Consider the following 17,393-nt stretch of genomic DNA (forward strand, 5'->3'; position numbering starts at 1 on the left):
GGAGGAGGAGGAGGAGGTAACGGTGCGGGCTTTAATCGACATATTATCCAGTGTACCGTGCGCGTAAAAAGCATGTGCAGATATACGAATCGAGGGGGAGAGTTTAACGGGAAAAAATGTAAATCGCGATATCGCGCACGGGCGAGCCGGAGCGTGGGCTGCGCTATGTGTATTCGCGTAGCTGGAAAATTAACGATTAAACTTCCCTTTTTTCAGAGAGAAAAAGAGATAGGTAGATAGATAAATAAATATATGTATGCAGAGAGAGAGAGAGAGAGAGAGAGAGAGAGAGAGAGAGAGAGAAAACAGCGTGCCGTAGATCTGCGGTTTGGTGGAGCGATCGCGGGAAAGTTTCGGACTTGACACGCGCACAAACCCTGTTCGCGATGTCGACGCTCTCGTTGGATCTCACGTTAAATGCGAGATCCATGTCACTCGCAACCCTCTGAAACGCAATTTAGTCGAACGTGCGAATTGAGACGCCGCGTGCAAATTCCATTGCGACTGGTCGAACGAGCCAGCGCGCGATCCGCGGCCGCAGAGGGTCGCGGTCGAATGTTCGACGCAGATTCCCGTCGCGTGGAAGAATCGCCGCCTGGCGAGTGTTGCGAGAGCGTCGTGCCAGCCGACAGCCACCCCTTGTGTCATCTCCACGCAGCCCCACGCAGGTCCACGCAGTTTCCCGGCGGCTCCGCGGAACGCGATTACGCGCCATGCCAACCGCGCGCGTATATATCGGCCGCGCTCGCGGCCTTCTGCGTCGCGTTTCGCGTCCACACGCACCGAGAGCCGCACACCACGAATATAACGAGCATAACACGTTATAATAATAATGATAACGATGACAATAACGATGATAATGAATAAAAAGAAGAGCAAGAAAAAGAAAGAGGCGAGTCAAGGCGAGGCGAGGCGAAAGGACGGTGAAGGTGAGGGTGAGGGTGAGGACGAGGACGAGGGTGAGGGTGAGGGTGAGCGCGTGGAAGCGGGAGCAAGAGAGAGAGGTACACTTTTACTCGAGCCCGTGGCGGATAAAGCGGAGAGAGAGAGGAATCGATCTTCGGCACACGGAGAGACGCGAGACACTTACGGCTTCCCGCGGGCAGAGCGGGGCGTCCGTTCGTCGTCCGTTCCGTTGGCGAAACGAGCCGTCGTCGACGAGAGACCAGCCGCGACGAGGGCAGTCCCGTGGTAGTGTCGCGCTTCTCCTCCGTATAGTATGCGTGTCCCCCTCGTGTCGCGCGACTCGTCGGGGTGGAAGCAGCTCGCCCGCGATTACCTGTGGTCGCGGCTAACACGCGCGATTATATTGCATATGATACTCCGCACAGAGTCTCCCCCCGCGGGGGGGGAACAACAGTTCCGCGCGCCGCGCGTCCGAAAAACCACCCTCGGAGTGCGCGAACCACCCTTGGAGTTTTCCTTTAGGCCGGCTGTCCGCGGCGGCGGCGGCGGCGGCGGCGGCGGCGGCGGCGGCGGCGGCGGCGGCGGCGGCGGCGGCGGCGGCGGCGGCGGCGGCGGCGGCGGCGGCGGCGGCGGCGGCGGCGGCGGCGGCGGCGGCGGCGGCGGCGGCGGCGGCGGCGGCGGCGGCGGCGGCGGCGGCGGCGGCGGCGGCGGCGGCGGCGGCGGCGGCGGCGGCGGCGGCGGCGGCGGCGGCGGCGGCAGCGGTGAGAGTGCTACGGCGAACTGCTGCGGAGGCTACGAGCCGCTCGCGGAGACGAAGAGAGTGAGAGGGAGAGAGAGAGTGTGTGTGTGTGTGTGTCCTCCTCTCGCGCTCGTCTCGCGTTCCTCTCGCGGTGTTACATCGACGTGTCAGCTCGGGTACACCGCGAGCACCCCTGCGAGATGACGGTGTAACCGCGACGACGACAATAATGACGACGACGACGACGACGACGACGACGACGACGACGATGACGACGACGACGACGACGACGACGACGACGACGACGACGATGATGTCGATGATGATGACGACGAGGACGACGACGGTGACGACGACGTCGACGAAGATAACGACGACGACGACGACAACCACGACGATGAGGGCTGGCGGGACCAACGCCGAAGAAGCAGCAGAGAGAGAAGTAGGCCGGTTAACCGTTCAGGCCGCACTGAAGAGTCGAGCGAGCCGCGGGTTAGTGAGGGTGAACCGGCCAGGCATCCCTCCTCTCGAGCACACCCCGCTTCACCACCCGAGCACCTTCACCCTCTCTCGCCGCCGCCGCCTCCGCCGCCGCCTCCGCCGCCGCCGCCGCCGCCACCACCGCTGCCGCTGCCACCATCGTCGTCAGCCACCCGCTCTCGTTCCGTCGCTCTTTCGCTCACTCATTCTCTCTCTCACTCTCTTTCTCTCTCTCTCTCTCTCTCTCTCTCTTTCTGTCTCTCTCCCTCCCTCCCTCCCTCTCTCTCTTCCTCGTTCTCCTCTAACCCTGCTGGTGGCCTACGACCGACCGGCCTGTACGCGAATACCTCGTAATCGCGACGCACTCGAGTATGAGTATTTATTCGAATGCCGCATCCCTTAGGAACTCGGTCGATACCCAGCTGGATCGGGCAGGTACCGAGATTGTCGGGCAGACCGCGGGACGCGCGAGAGAGAGAGAGAGAGAGAGAGAGAGAGAGAGATCGAAGTTATATCTGCGATAATTCAACGGCGATTGAAACGTCGACAGAATCCGCATGAGATTTGTAACTTGCCCCAACTTTTAACCTGCCGCAGAAAGAGGAAAGGCGCTGCAGCTTACTGGAGGAAGAAGAAGAAGGAGGAAACTCGACGTCGCTCTCGATTACTTTGGACATTCCGAAGAGAGAAATGGACATCGACTTTTTCCTTTTTTTCTCCCAAGACACGGATCTATCTTGTACCGGGATGAAGCATCCCTTTAGGCATATACACCACACGCGTTGTAGCGTCGTCTCTATAAATGTTATTATAAATAAATAGTACGCACACAGACGGCTGCAAGTCGTGCGACAACAGTATCTAAAATAGTAATATTGGCGGCTAAAATAATAATAAAAAGAAAAAATAACTACAATCTAGAGAAAGAAAGAGGATGAGAGAGAGGGGGTAGAAAAAGAGCGTCACCTCTTAAATTAGAAATCTATTTCGAAGTTGACTCTCCCACATTCGGTGTGTCTTTGAGAAAGAGACGCAAGTCTTCGATCATTCCCCCGCGAAGCTTTTACATAAAAAAAAAAAAAAAAACAAAGATTATCCCGTTCAAAGGATCAAACGACGTGGTAGCGTCACGACGCCAAAAGCATCGAAATAAAATGACGACTCGATGACAGGATGACTCGAATACGAATTATGTTCCCGATGAAATTTCCAACCAAATAGTCGGTTCGGGGTTTTCGCGTCAGTCAAACCGTCGACTGAAATTTCTCGAGTGCCGAGGTTGTAATAAAAAATGCAACGGCATTCTTCTGATGAGACATTGACATCAGCTTTCCTGCACTGAGAGAAAAATATAGTTGCTTTTGGCGTCAACTATATGCTTTTGTGATTTTAACCAGAAAAATAATTGGAAGAACCATTGTTTCAGTAAATGTTATTAGAAAGATGGTTCTTCTAATTATTTTTCTGGTTAAAATCACAAAAAAGTATAGTTGACGCCGAAAGCAACTATATTTTTCTCTCAGTGTGATGTCAGTCAGCTTGTCCGATCGCAACTTCTGTCAATCTGGAGATTTCATACGCATAAGATAAAGGAACCTTTCCCGCCCACGTTACAAGCCAAACTGTTAACATATAGAATCTGATGTGAAAAATATCTTCACAGGAAAATTTAAAACATCTTAACCTATTAAGATCAATAAAGCAGTCCTTCCTACTCGGTAAGACATACGGAAAAAAATAATTTTGCTCTTTTAGCAAAATCGTCGTTGCTACTGTATATTCGTAGTGACATCAAAAAAATTTAGTTAATTTTACACCCTAATTTAGTAACTAATTTTACAAATTATTCGTTATCAGAAGTAGTTGTCAGGATAAAAAAATTTGTTGAGTATATTTGTTCTAAGAATATATTTGCTATTGATGCAAATTAATGTATTCTTAGCAAATTTATTTGATATCGGAGTAACATTGTAACTGCTTACATAAATCCATCGTGGTTCTTATTGCAAAATAATTTGTAAATTCAGCAAATTATATCCAGCAAATAGTGATTAGTACTCTTAGCAAATCTTTTTGCTGTCCATATAATAACGAAAAGATTTTGCTAGACCAGCAGAAAATTTGCTGGACCAGCAAATTATTTTTTTCCGAGCAAATAAAGCAGTCCATAGCCAATTTTCTTTTTCATACTCTTAATTGATGACAAGTTTGATGAGCAAAATTGTTATCATACAGAATTTGACGCGAAAAAATATCTGTACGGAGAAATTAAATCTTACTCACTGAAGAGACAAATAATAAAGCAATAATTAACCAATTCTCCTTTTTATTTTCCTGTAAAAGGTGAGTTTGATAAGATATATTATTTTGTCCGAAGAAAAAAAAGTCTCCCTATCTTTCTTTCTTTCTTTCGTTGCCAAGCGCAACGGCGTTGCGACGAACATCGATCTCGCTTGGTATCGCCGGATTCTTATAGACTTTTGATACTTCCTCAGCCTCGAGGAGCACACGAGCGAAATCCTTTCGCTTGTTTTTTATGGCGAGCGAAAGGAGGGCGTCCGCGCTGCGGGTGAAGATCCGCTTAATAAATCCCGAATCGCTAAATATATTCGCGCTACCGTACGTATCGCGGACGGCAGATTAAATCGACAAATAATATTGTTGTTCACAACTGATTGAAGTCACGAAAAAATAGAAGCCGTTTCTTGTTGACCGGTTTAGTAATCTAATCTCCTCTGAGATAAAGCATGACGCACTTACAAAAATTTCAGGCAAAATATTTTAAGACGGAATGCACAATATAACTAATTATTGCCATAGATTAACACGACGTACACGCTCCCCGGACGTGTGACAAAGGCGCCGAAATCACGTCGTCTTTTATCGTCGTTTTCGCAGCGAATAGAATTTTTTCTCCCACACGGAAAAAAATATTTGGTTGAATTAACCAAATATCTGGCCGAATATGAACGATGCAGAAATTCCGATTAAAGTGACCCGAATTCTGTTTAAATTAACAAGATTTTTGATTGACTAACCAAACATGTCTGGTTATTTAACCAGACATGTCTGATTAAATAACCAGACATGTTTGGTTAGTCTACCAAAAATCTTGTTAACTTAAACAGAATTCGGGTTACTTCAATCGAAATTTCTGGATCGTACATATGCGACCAGATATTTGGTTAATTCAACCAAATCTTTTTTTCCGTGCAAAAGTCACGTGAAGAGAACAAGAAGAATACGCATATTGCAAATACTTTTGTAAGTCTCTCTGTTTTCTTAGTTTAACGAGTTGGTAAATTGTAATCTCGTGCACGATAAGTGATCTTAATATGAAGATACTGATGATATTATCGCAATTATTATCGCCTATATATAAGCTATCGTGTTCTTTTCGACGCAGTTTCGCTCGCACTATTTCATTAATTGTTAGCAGCGGCTTCCTTATCGTACGTTACGTGAAACGAGCATCGCATTCATAGCAACCAGTGATACGCAACTAGCACACGACTCGTACGTAATAATTAGTCGTATCGTTCGTCCTCGTTCATTGCGAATATAAGCGGCCGAGTATCGCCGAGTATCGTAAAAAGTACGCGAATAAAGGAAATGGAAATAGCGAAAAGTATCTGAGAACTACAGCTCGATCGGATACTCGATGACGCACTGCGACACGGAAGTGAATCTACCGATCTAGTCTCTTTCTCGTGCTGCCTCGATTCTCTTGATTTCGCACGCGCGCGCGCGTGTGTTTGTGTGTGTGTAGTTTCTTCTTCGCTTTTTCACGCGCAATTAATTCGCGAAAATTGCATTGTCGATTGCGACCTTCGATCTCACGTTCGTCCAAGGCGATTGCGTGAAGCAACGAGATCATATAAAGAAGCTTGTCCGGATTAGTATCCGATGAAGCATGTGCAAGACAGAAATTCTAATCAACTTGGAAAGCTGCACGTTTCCAAAGATCTGATTAACCAAAAATCTTGCGTTGACTTGAAAGTCGCACAAGTTCCACACGGAGAAAAATAATTTGCTGAATTTATAAATTATTTTGCTATAAGAACCACGATGGATTTATGTAAGCAGTTACAATTTTACTCCTATATCAAATAAATTTGCTAAGGATACATTAATTTGCATCAATAGCAAATTAACGTGATTCTTAAGACAAATACACGCAACAAATTTGTTTTATCCTGGCAACGAAACTACTTCTGCTCTGATAACGAATAATTTGTAAAATTAGTTACGTCAACTAAATTTTTTTTATGTCACTACGAATATGCAGTAACAACAACGATTTTGATAATAGAACAAAATTAATTTTCTCCGTGCACACGGAAAAAAATAATTTGCTGCAGCAGCAAATTAATTTGCTACATATGGACAGTTAAATATAACTCGCTGTGTTAACTACTTTTTCTTTGCTGCGGGAACCTATTTTCTTGCTGTGATAACAAGAAAATCTGCTCCTACAGCATGAAAAGTGGCTAACGTAGCAAATTTGCTACAGATAGACAACTAAACATAATTTATACTAACATAATTTATACTAACATAATTTATTGCTTTAGCTACTTTTTTGTTGCAGGAGCAGATTTTCTTGTTATCATAGCAAGGAAATTGGCTCCTGCAGCAAAGAAAAAGTAATACAGCAAATTATATTTAGTTGTCCATATGTAGCAGATCTATTTTTCCGTGCAACTAACCAGAAATCTTATTGAGTCGAGCAGAATTCTAGTAACACTTCAACCGGAATTTCTGGCTTGTTCATACTTCATCAGACTTTGGCTAACCCAATTAAACCAATTTCTTCTCCGTGCATTTACAAATTAAATATAAAAACGGACTAATAGTCAAACGCTGACTTTTGTGCGGAAATAATGCAGTTAGGCCGTTTTTATATTAACGTTTCGATCTGGGAGCCTTGAAATTACGCGGCGTCAAGGATGATATCCCGAGGCCTTGCTCTCGGTTTTATCGCAAGATAGTTCTCTAAATCGACCGTATTTTCTACTTTGTGCAGAGAAATGAGGCTCCATGCAACGTTTGGACTTATCCTGATCTGTTGCTATGCCTTGGCAATTGAGACGAACGGTTATCGTAAGTATAGTAGATATACATTTCGCCTCCTTGCTCTAGCATTTCTCTAGCGATGTGTCGAACGTTATATATATATATTTTTTTTTTACCCAAGTACTTACGATTTTGCTTGGACATAAGTAGAACGGGAGTCCTACTTATGTCCAAACGGCCCACCTCTTGGCCGAATCTATTGTCGAAAATGTATTATTTTTTCAAGACTAAAATCTAATTTACTTTCCTTCTTTTTCTTAAATAACATTTATCTTTTACAAAGAATATATTTTTTTTATAAAATAAACTTCAAATACACTCATCACAAATTTTAGAAAAGTTTATTTTATTATGTATTTAAAAAAAGAAAATACATTCTCTACAAGTATATTAGATAAGAAAAACTTGATACGATTTTATGTAGTGAGGAAATCGAACTTTTCTTTTAACTTAACATTCTTGATGGGAAAATACTGAACTTACTCGGATTCAAAATTTTAAGTAAATTGATGCTTATGATGAACTTGTGATAAATTTACGGATATATAAACTTATGGAATACTTGAAACAAGTAACTTTTAGTTGAATACAATATGTATGTTTCTATATTTGTGTATGATCGCGCAGGTGTTGTCTTCGTGTTTATTACTCGGCGTGTGTGTGTTTCTTTTTTTTTTAAATGACAATAATGTTTAGAAATAATGATCAAAAATGTATCGTTTTCATATTAATTTGTATTCACCGTACAGACTATCCCGTAACTGGTGGTATAATCGAGCAATGAATGATTCCTCACGAAGAGACGAGACAGAAACTTCTTAGAAAAGATTTCACTTGACACTTTCGACTTACGAGGAATCTAAACCTCGTTTTACTCGTTTTCCGAGGAATCTGTTCCTCGTTTTCTCCTCTCATTTTCGACTGTCGTCATTTATGGGGCACCCTATGTAAGGTGAAATTCTATTTTCAGCTCACCAGGGCACATATACCAAGCTTGAGGATGTTCTCGAGGGTTTTAGAGATATAATAAAGACAGGGAACTCAACGCTCGGACTTCCACCCCTCGACCCATTCCGTAGCGAGAAAATGCCGATTAATATCGACCTGGAGGATATGATCAAGTGCGTGCCGATTTGATCTCATGTCATATTATTACGTGCGATGTACTTAGAGCGCGGCGTCAAAAAAAAACAAAGAAATTCCACGACAGCAATTCTAATTTCCCTTTTTAAGGTAATATCTTCCTTCGAAATTCTAGATTGGACGCGATCCTTACGAACATCGACGCGCGAGGCTTGTCCACATACAAAGTCAACAGTGCCGACTTCCAAATAATCGGTATGAAAGTGATGGCGAACCTCACATGGGAACACATATACGCGAGCACTGATTACAACATGACAGGTCTCATAGGCGGGGAGATGCCAGTTTACGGCGATGGAGCTATAACGTTAGTATTCGTGTCTTCCGTGAAGATCGAAACAGACACGTTTCCCAATTTCAATAAGAATAGACGGAAAAAAAACAAATAATATTCGTCTTCTCAAAAATATACATTAAGCTTAGTTTCTTGGTGCAAGAACGCCGTGAATTATACAATAGTTTGTCATACTTTGTGTGTATAAAAAAAAATTTTTTTTTTATTGCTTCAAAATAGCGAATGCTCAATTTAAATTTCTTCTTTTAAATAGCTATCTTCAAAAAAGATATATATATATATATATATATATATATATATATATATATATATATAATTGTGTCTTGATAAAGAATATATATCTGGAATGCCTTGATAAAAGAATATATATTATCTTGATAATAATTTTACACTGAGAAAAAAATACTTGAAGATTAATTTGTAGAATATAAAATTTATTTCTCGGAAATAAATCTCTACAAATATTTTTTTCTCAGTATAAAATATACTCCTTGCAAGTTTTTGAAAAGCTCATAGTCATGTACTCAAAAAAAGAATTTTTTCTCTTTACAAAAATATCATCAAACTCGAAGAAAAGACTGGTTCGACTTTATTTAGTAAGCAAACCACACTTTTCTTTTAATTTAATATTCTTGATCAAAATACTAAATCTACCAAGATTCCGAATGAATCTCTAGTAAACTTGGTGCTTATGATAAACTTATGGTAGATTTGCCGATATATAATTTTATGCAATACTTAAAAAACAAGTAACATTCACTAGAACGCGGTATACAAGCTGAAATTATTCTGTGCGTACTGCACGATATCGATGATAAAGGCACATCGAAGATACGCCCTTTATCGCTTGACTTTCTGTATTAATGCAGATACAACATGCATAATCGTTTCCACCGATATTCCGATCGATGCACTATTGCGCAATTGTAATCTTAAGAGACCTTCCGCAGGCAGGTGCATCCTGTGCATCAAATTTGGCGCAATCATACCAGTTTCGAAGTATTATTGCAGAGATACGTTTGTTAGCACAATATCAATTAATTGTCAATTAACTGCGATATCAGTCAACCGCGTTATTTATCATTATCGTAATTGCACATTATTCCCGATTTCGCCCCCAGCCAGCCACCCTTCACCCACTTATCCACTCACCCTACCATCTACTAGCTCGACTAGCTCTCGTTCGGCTGCAACCTTGCGCTCGCTCGACATGTCGTTTCATTTCGTCTCATCTATATTAAATATAACGATTGAAATATGCACGTGAAAAAAGGGGGAAAAAGAAAAACGAGAGCTGCGGTGACTGACAATGAATCAGCCATTCTTCATTCAACCGCGTTCCCGCGACTTTATCGAACGCCCGACTGCGACAAAGGGCGTTATTAAACCGCGACTGAATTTATCTGGCTCGCGTAACACGCGATCGTGCCGATCGCGACGAGCTTTCTTACAGCAGTCTCTGCCGGCTTTGGCGTACGCGATCCCCAAATTGAGACCATTTTGATGGTATTCAAGCCGGACTCGGGGTAATTAATCGGCGTGGAAGATGTTCGTCGTAACACTGAATGTAACTGCAGAAAAAAGTACGGTTTTTCAGAAAACTGGACGGGGAGATGATTGTTTTTCATTTTTAAAGGGGAACTCCATCTGCAGACAAACTATCATCAAAAAGTCGATTACGAACCAAGATAACATAGAGAATTCAAAAAGAATTAAAAAAGAATTCAGTTATATGTCATCAATTCTAAGTTTATTTTCAGATGCAAAAAGAATTTTTCAGAGTTTTTCAGTTCAATGAAAAGAATTCTTTTTGCATCTAAAAATGAACTCAGAATTGGTAACATACGATTGAATTCTTTTTGAATTCTCTGTGCTATCTGGAAATTCACTTTTGAATTCTCATTCAGAACCTCTCAGTTCATCTATGAGATAGTAGCTCAATGAAGTCAAAATCTGCACACAGATTTACGTTATTCTACAATTTTTTTGGAAAGCTTTTCCGTGAATAAATAGTTTTTCGTGAAAATGTTTTCACAAAAGCCGGTGAACAATCAAACATTCATCCAAGTTTCACAAACCCAATATTGAATGCGGTTAATCAACGAAGCGACGTGCGTAAGAAGTACGTTCTAAAAAAAGATATGTGTTTATTTTTCAGCCTGGCCGTTCAAGATTTCACTTTTAGCCTGGAACTTTCTGTGACAACACATAATGAGGTTTATCTAAAAGTAAAGTCCTTAGAAACAGATTTTTATTTGGGCGGACTACTGGTAAGTAGACAAGCTAATATGACAATTCTCGCCGAATCTTTTTTTTTCTTTTGCTTGCTTATTACTTACTCGCGGTCGGAGTTCGTTCGCGAGAAGAAACAAGATTCGTCGCAAATGAGTTTTGTCGAGTCACTTTCGAGGATCGACGTGTAATTCTCGCCATTTGAAAACGTAAGGATCTAGGATCGCTTCCTCCACAGAATCTTTCAACGCGAGGCTCGTTAAAAAATAAAAAAAATGCGAGTTTTCGATGCGGTTTGAATACCTATCCAGATAACACAGAAAATTCAAAAAAAATTCGAAAAGAATTCAGTCGTATGTTATCAATTCTTAGTTTATTTTCAAATGTAAAGAGAATTCTTCAGAGTTTAGTTCAGTGAAAAGAGTTCTTTTTGCACCTAAAAATGAACTCAAAATTGGTGACATACGCCTGAATTCTTTTTGAATTCTCTGTGCTATCTGCGTAAGCTGTTCGATTACGCCCGCGAACGAACATACAATTAATCGTGCGATTTTTGCAGTTGGACATAACAGGTTTGTTCCACGATCCAGAAATATCCAAGATAATAAGCGACATGTTCTCGGACATGATACCTGATCTGGTGAATGAAAATAAAGATGAGATCAAAAGCTACGTACATCCTGCCGCAATAGAAATGATCGACAACTTTTTGTCCGATAAAACAATCTCGGATATACTTAAATGGCTCACTTAAATCCGCTGTCCGTCGCCGTTTCTCTTCCGTTCGATTGACAATTCGTAGTTTCGAAATATATGACAGTCGATTTTCAGATACGCGGCAGTGAAATGTTGACAGACGCGATTTTAATTTATTAGTATTACGATAATGGTACAATAAGAAATAACAAGTTTCGAAAGCGACAAGAATTCAAATGATGTCAATCGATCAAAACATACGATTCGAACTGATAATTCAATCACATCTCAATCAAATGAATTTGGCGTATTGGACTCTAATGTGGAATGTTATCAATTTTCTTATCTCCGCGCCTTTATTCTCTTCCCAAACAGCACAATGTCTAAAATCGGGTCATAAGACGTCTTATGACTCGATTTTGGATATTTGTGCTGCCTTAGTTCTGTTTTCTCATATGTTCTTTAATTAATGATTACCGGAAGAGTAGTTAAATTATTTATCCATTACACGCATATAATAATCATATCTATCTATATATGTATATATATAAATAAATAAATGTATATATATATATATAAATAAATAAATAATTTTAGATTTAATATAACGCTGTTTCTTTCCCTCTTCTCCTCCCACTCTCTCTCTCTCTCTGAAATATTTTATTTATAATCAATTTATAATCAATTTATAGTTAACATTAGCGTGTTGTATTTCTGTAACGTATAAAAAGGCATCATGCTTCTTTTGTCTCACGTGTAAACCACACACGTGTGCACACGCAACGCGTTATCTGTCGCACGTGACATGAACACTAGCCGAGGCGTACTGTTTTACCGACAGTGCGGATAATTGGAGAGTAGCGACATCGTTGATTCACTCGCTGGAAGTACTTGGACGATTAGCTACTGCCTGCTACAGTATTGCTTTCGCGCTACAATATTGATTCACGCGTAATTTAGAGATTTTTTATATATTTACACATATAAGACACAGCATGCATATTTACGTATAATTACGTAGATTTGCGTAGATTTGCGTAAATTGCATTTTCACAGTATGTTTACGAGCAAGACTTGTTTTCCGAGATACTCATTTGCGGTACATAAGATCGATTTTTCCTACCTCTTGGTAAGCTAACCAACAGTTAAATCATACGTCTGTCTTCGTCTAATTTGAAAGCGCAACAAAGACTATACAATTTAATTGTTAGTTAGGAGAAAACTAGTCCTTCTTAGGTTACACTGAGAGAAAAAAATAGTTGGAATAACTATAATCTCACTATATTTTATAGTTAGTTTTGTCCTCAAACATATATTTATAATTAATTTAAACATGCAAGATATAGCAGAGTGAGCGCAGCCCACACAGCAAAGATGTCCAAAATATATCATAGGGATATCCTAAAGGGATATGTGATATCTTCAAGATATCCTTATGATATATTTAGGACATTCCTACTGTGTGGGAGATTTATAGTCGTCATCACTATAATAGAAATTAGCACAACCATATGAAATGGTCATAATAAATGGCAAACGTGTCCGCGTCCATTACTATGCAAAAGCCATTACTGTGGTTAAATTCATTGTGTGCATATGATTGGTGTTGCAAGTATTTATTTAGTTATCAAATTTATTTAGTTTACCAAATGTATAATAATTCACCATTTAGAAATATAGTACAATATAGCATTCATATAGTTACACACTTTTCGTACAAATTGTGTCATTATTTGTTTGGTTCTTATTACTATATGAATAGTAAAGAAAACATAGTTACATGTATATATATTTGCTAAATATTCTAATTATAGTAACTAAATAAAATGGTTAATTTCTCTTACCATTCGATATTTGCTATCTTAATATATTTTTAGTTTAAATAATTATAATTCTTGGTACAAATTTTACATGGGTCAGTTTTACTATGCCTATATCGTAAATATCAGTAACATTATAGTGACACTTCCTATAACAATGATATTCCTAACTATAATTTTTTTATTATGCCATTATAGTTCCAAATATCATACATTTTTCTCTCGGTGTACATTCCAAAACATCTTTTTCGAGGAAAATTTTACTCTTAAATATATCCCAGACAGCACAAAATATATTTATAAAATATTTACAAAATATTTATAAGATTTATTTGAATATTTTATAAATATTTATCAAAATATTTTATAAATATTTTTATGACCTTAGTTTCAATAGATCATAAATATTTATCATAAATATTATAAAAATATTTATTAAAATATATACAATTATATACTTTTTTCTCTTTTCTGAACTTTTCTTAAATTTTTAAAATATATATGTTCTTAGTTTTCATTTTATATTGTTTCACACGCTACTTAATTCAAGTTAAATTGTACTTCGAAAATTTACCATTGCCGAGATTCGAAAACCTGAGACCTGCAACGAGCATCGATCTCGCTTAGTATCGCCGGACTCTTATAGACTTTTGATACTTCCTGAGCCTCGAGGAACACACGAGCGAAATCCTTTCGCTTGTTTTTTATGATGAGCGAAAGGAGGGCGTCCGCGCTGCGGGTGAAGATCCGCTTATTAAATCCCGAATCGCTGCAATATATTCGCGCTACCGTACGTATCGCGGATGGCAGATTAAATCGACAAATAATATTGTTGTTCACAACTGATTAAAGTCCCAAAAAAATTGAAGCCGATTCTTGAACCTTTTGTAATCTAATCTTCCCTGAGATAAAGCATGACTTACAAAAATTTCAGGCAAAATATTTTAAAGCGGAATGCACAATGTAACTAATTATTGTCATAGATTAACACGATGCATACGCTCCCAGGACGTGTGATAAAGGCGCCGAAGTCACGTCGCCTTTTATCGTCGTCTTCGCACCGAATAGAATTTTTTCTCCCACACATTTTTTCTCCCACTTACAAAATTATTTGCAATATGCGTATTCTTCTTCTTCTCTTCACGTGACTCTTGCACGGAAAAAAAAGATTTGGTTGAATTAACCAAATATCTGGACGAATATGTATGATCCAGAAATTCCGATTAAAGTAACCCGAATTCTGTTTAAGTTAACAAGATTTTTGATTGACCAAACATGTCTGGTTATTTAACCAAACATGTCTGATTAAATAACCAGACATGTTTGGTCAATCAAAAATCTTGTTAACTTAAACAGAATTCGGGTTACTTTAATCGGAATTTCTGGATCGTACATATTCGACCAGATATTTGGTTAATTCAACCAAATCTTTTTTTTCCGTGCGAGAGTCACGTGAAGAGAAGAAGAAGAATATGCATATTGCAAATACTTTTGTAAGTCTCTCTGTTTTCTTAGTTTAACGAGTTGGTAAATTGTAATCTCGTGCACGATAAGTGATCTTAATATGAAGATATTGATGATATTATCGCGACTATTATCGGCATATATATACGCTATCGTTCTTTTCGATGCAGTTTCGTTTGCACTACTTCATTAATTGTTAGCAGCGGTTCACTTATCGTGCGTGAAACGAGCATCGCATTTATAGCAACCAGTGATACGCGACCAGCACACGACTCGTACGTAATAATTAGTCGCATCGTTCGCCCTCGCTCATTGCGAGTATGAGCGGCCGAGTATCGCCGAGTATCGTAAAAAGTACGCGAATAAAGGAAATGGAAATAGCGAAAGGTATCTGAAAACTACAGCTCGATCAGATACTTGATGACGCACTGCGACACGGAAGTGAATCTACCGATCTAGTCTCTTTCTCGTGCTGCCTCGATTCTCTTGATTTCGCACGCGCGAGCGCGTGTGTTTGTGTGTGTAGTTTCTTATTCGCTTTTCCACGCGCAATTAATTCGCGAAAATTGCATTGTTGATTGCGATCTTCGATCTCACGTTCGTCCAAGGCGATCGCGTGTCGGTGAAGCAACGAAATCATATACGGAAAAAGAAGTTTGTCCGGATTAATATCCGATGAAGCATGTGCAAGCCAGAAATTGTAGTCAACTTGAATAGCTGCACGTTCCCAAAGATCTGATTAACCAAAAATCTTGCCTTGAAAGTCGTACAACTTCCACACGAAAAAAAATAATTGCTCAGAAAATTTTCTCCTGGTCTAGCAAAATCTTTTCGTTATTATATGGACAGCAAAAAGGTTTGCTAAGAGTACTAATCACTATTTGCTGGATATAATTTGCTGGATTGAATTTACAAATTATTTTGCTATAAGAACCACGATGGATTTAAGTAAGCAGTTACAATTTTAATCCGATATCAAATAAAATTGCTAAGGATACATTAATTTGCATCAATAGCAAATTAACGTGATTCTTAGGACAAATAGACTCAACAAATTTGTTCTATCCTGGCAACGAAACTACTTCTGCTCTGATAACGAATAATTTGTAAAATTAGTTACGTCAACTAAATTTTTTTTATGTCACTACGAATATGCAGTAACAACAACGATTTTGCTAATAGAGCAAAATTAATTTTCTCCGTGCACACGGAAAAAAATAATTTGCTGCAGCAGCAAATTAATTTGCTACATATGGACAGTTAAATATAACTCGCTGTGTTAGTTACTTTTTGCTGCAGGAACCTATTTTCTTGCTGTAATAACAAGAAAATCTGCTCCTACAGCATGAAAAGTGGCAAATTTGGTACAGGTGGACAGCTAAACAATTTATTGCTTTAGCTACTTTTTTGTTGCAGGTTTTTGGAGCAGATTTTCTTGTTATCATAGCATGGAAATTGGCTCCTGCAGCAAAGAAAAAGTAATACAGCAAATTATATTTAGTTGTCCATATGTAGCAGATCTATTTTTCCGTGCAAATAATCAGAAATCTTATTGAGTCGAGCAGAATTCTAGTAACACTTCAACCGGAATTTCTGGCTCGTTCTTCAGACATTTGGCTAATCCAATTAAACCAATTTCTTCTCCGTGCATTTACAAATTAAATATAAAAAAGGACTAATAGCCAAACGCTGACTTTTTGTGCGGAAATAATGCAGTTAGGCCGTTTTAATATTAACGTTTCGATCTCGGAGCTTTGAAATTACGCGGCGTCGAGGATGATATCCCGAGGCCTTGCTTTCGGTTTTATCGCAAGATAGTTCTCTAAATCGACCGTATTTTCTACTTTGTGCAGAGAAATGAGGCTCCATGCAACGTTTGGACTTATCCTGATCTGTTTCTATGCCTTGGCAATTGAAACGAACGGCTATCGTAAGTAGATGTACATTTCGCCTCCTTGCTCTAATATTTCTCTAGCGATGTGTCGAACGTTATATATATATATATATATATATATATATATATATATATATATATATATATATACATATATATATATATATATATATTTTTTTTTTTTTTTTTTACACAAGTATTAACGATTTTGCTTGTACTCCCGTCCTACTTATGTCCAAACGGCCCACCTCTTGACCGAATCTATTGTCGAAAATGTATTATTTTTTCAAGACTAAAAGCTACTTTATTTTCCTTCTTTTTCTTAAATAACATTTATTTTTTACAAAGAATATATTTTTTTTTATAAAATAAACTTCAAATACACTCATCACAAATTTTAGAAAAGTTTATTTTATTATGTATTTAAAAAAAGAAAATACATTCTCTACAAGTATATTAGATAAGAAAAACTTGATACGATTTTATGTAGTGAGGAAATCGAACTTTTCTTTTAACTTAACATTCTTGATGGGAAAATACTGAACTTACTCAGATTCAAAATTTTGAGTAAATTGATGCTTATGATGAACTTGTGATGAATTTACGGATATATAAACTTATGGAATACTTGAAACAAGTAACTTTTAG

The 17,393-nt window shown here is 39.1% G+C and overlaps 3 protein-coding genes across 4 annotated transcripts in view; 2 read left to right on the plus strand and 1 right to left on the minus strand.

Moving 5' to 3' along the window:
- Positions 1-17,393, minus strand: part of LOC116852154 (acetylcholinesterase-like) — a 59,883-nt gene that overhangs the window by 35,312 nt on the left and 7,178 nt on the right. Inside the window, exon 1 of one of the 2 annotated variants that reach the window (XM_032832217.1) lies at positions 1,091-1,491. The exons of the other annotated variant lie outside the window; for it this stretch is intronic. The gene's annotated coding sequence lies outside the window, so the exon portion shown is untranslated. Of the gene's footprint in view, positions 1-1,090; positions 1,492-17,393 lie in introns of those variants that run through there. 2 annotated transcript variants of the gene reach the window in all.
- On the plus strand, positions 5,501-12,139 carry LOC116852157. The gene is made up of 6 exons (XM_032832224.1): positions 5,501-5,641; positions 7,152-7,228; positions 8,172-8,322; positions 8,460-8,651; positions 10,798-10,909; positions 11,431-12,139. Exons 2-6 carry the CDS (start codon positions 7,156-7,158, stop codon positions 11,623-11,625), a joined length of 723 nt encoding a protein of 240 aa, XP_032688115.1. The 5' UTR covers positions 5,501-5,641; positions 7,152-7,155; the 3' UTR covers positions 11,626-12,139.
- The window catches only part of LOC116852158, a 6,773-nt gene continuing 4,388 nt past the window's right edge, over positions 15,009-17,393 (plus strand). The window contains exons 1-2 of the mRNA XM_032832225.1: positions 15,009-15,126; positions 16,705-16,781. Coding sequence (XP_032688116.1) covers positions 16,709-16,781 — 73 coding nt within the window. The 5' untranslated portion in view covers positions 15,009-15,126; positions 16,705-16,708. The remainder of the gene's footprint in view (positions 15,127-16,704; positions 16,782-17,393) is intronic.

The sequence above is a fragment of the Odontomachus brunneus genome, unplaced genomic scaffold (assembly GCF_010583005.1).
Source record: "Odontomachus brunneus isolate Ranch 3 - 2012 unplaced genomic scaffold, Obru_v1 Obru_scaffold_203, whole genome shotgun sequence".
NCBI classification, from domain to species: Eukaryota; Metazoa; Arthropoda; class Insecta; order Hymenoptera; family Formicidae; genus Odontomachus; species Odontomachus brunneus.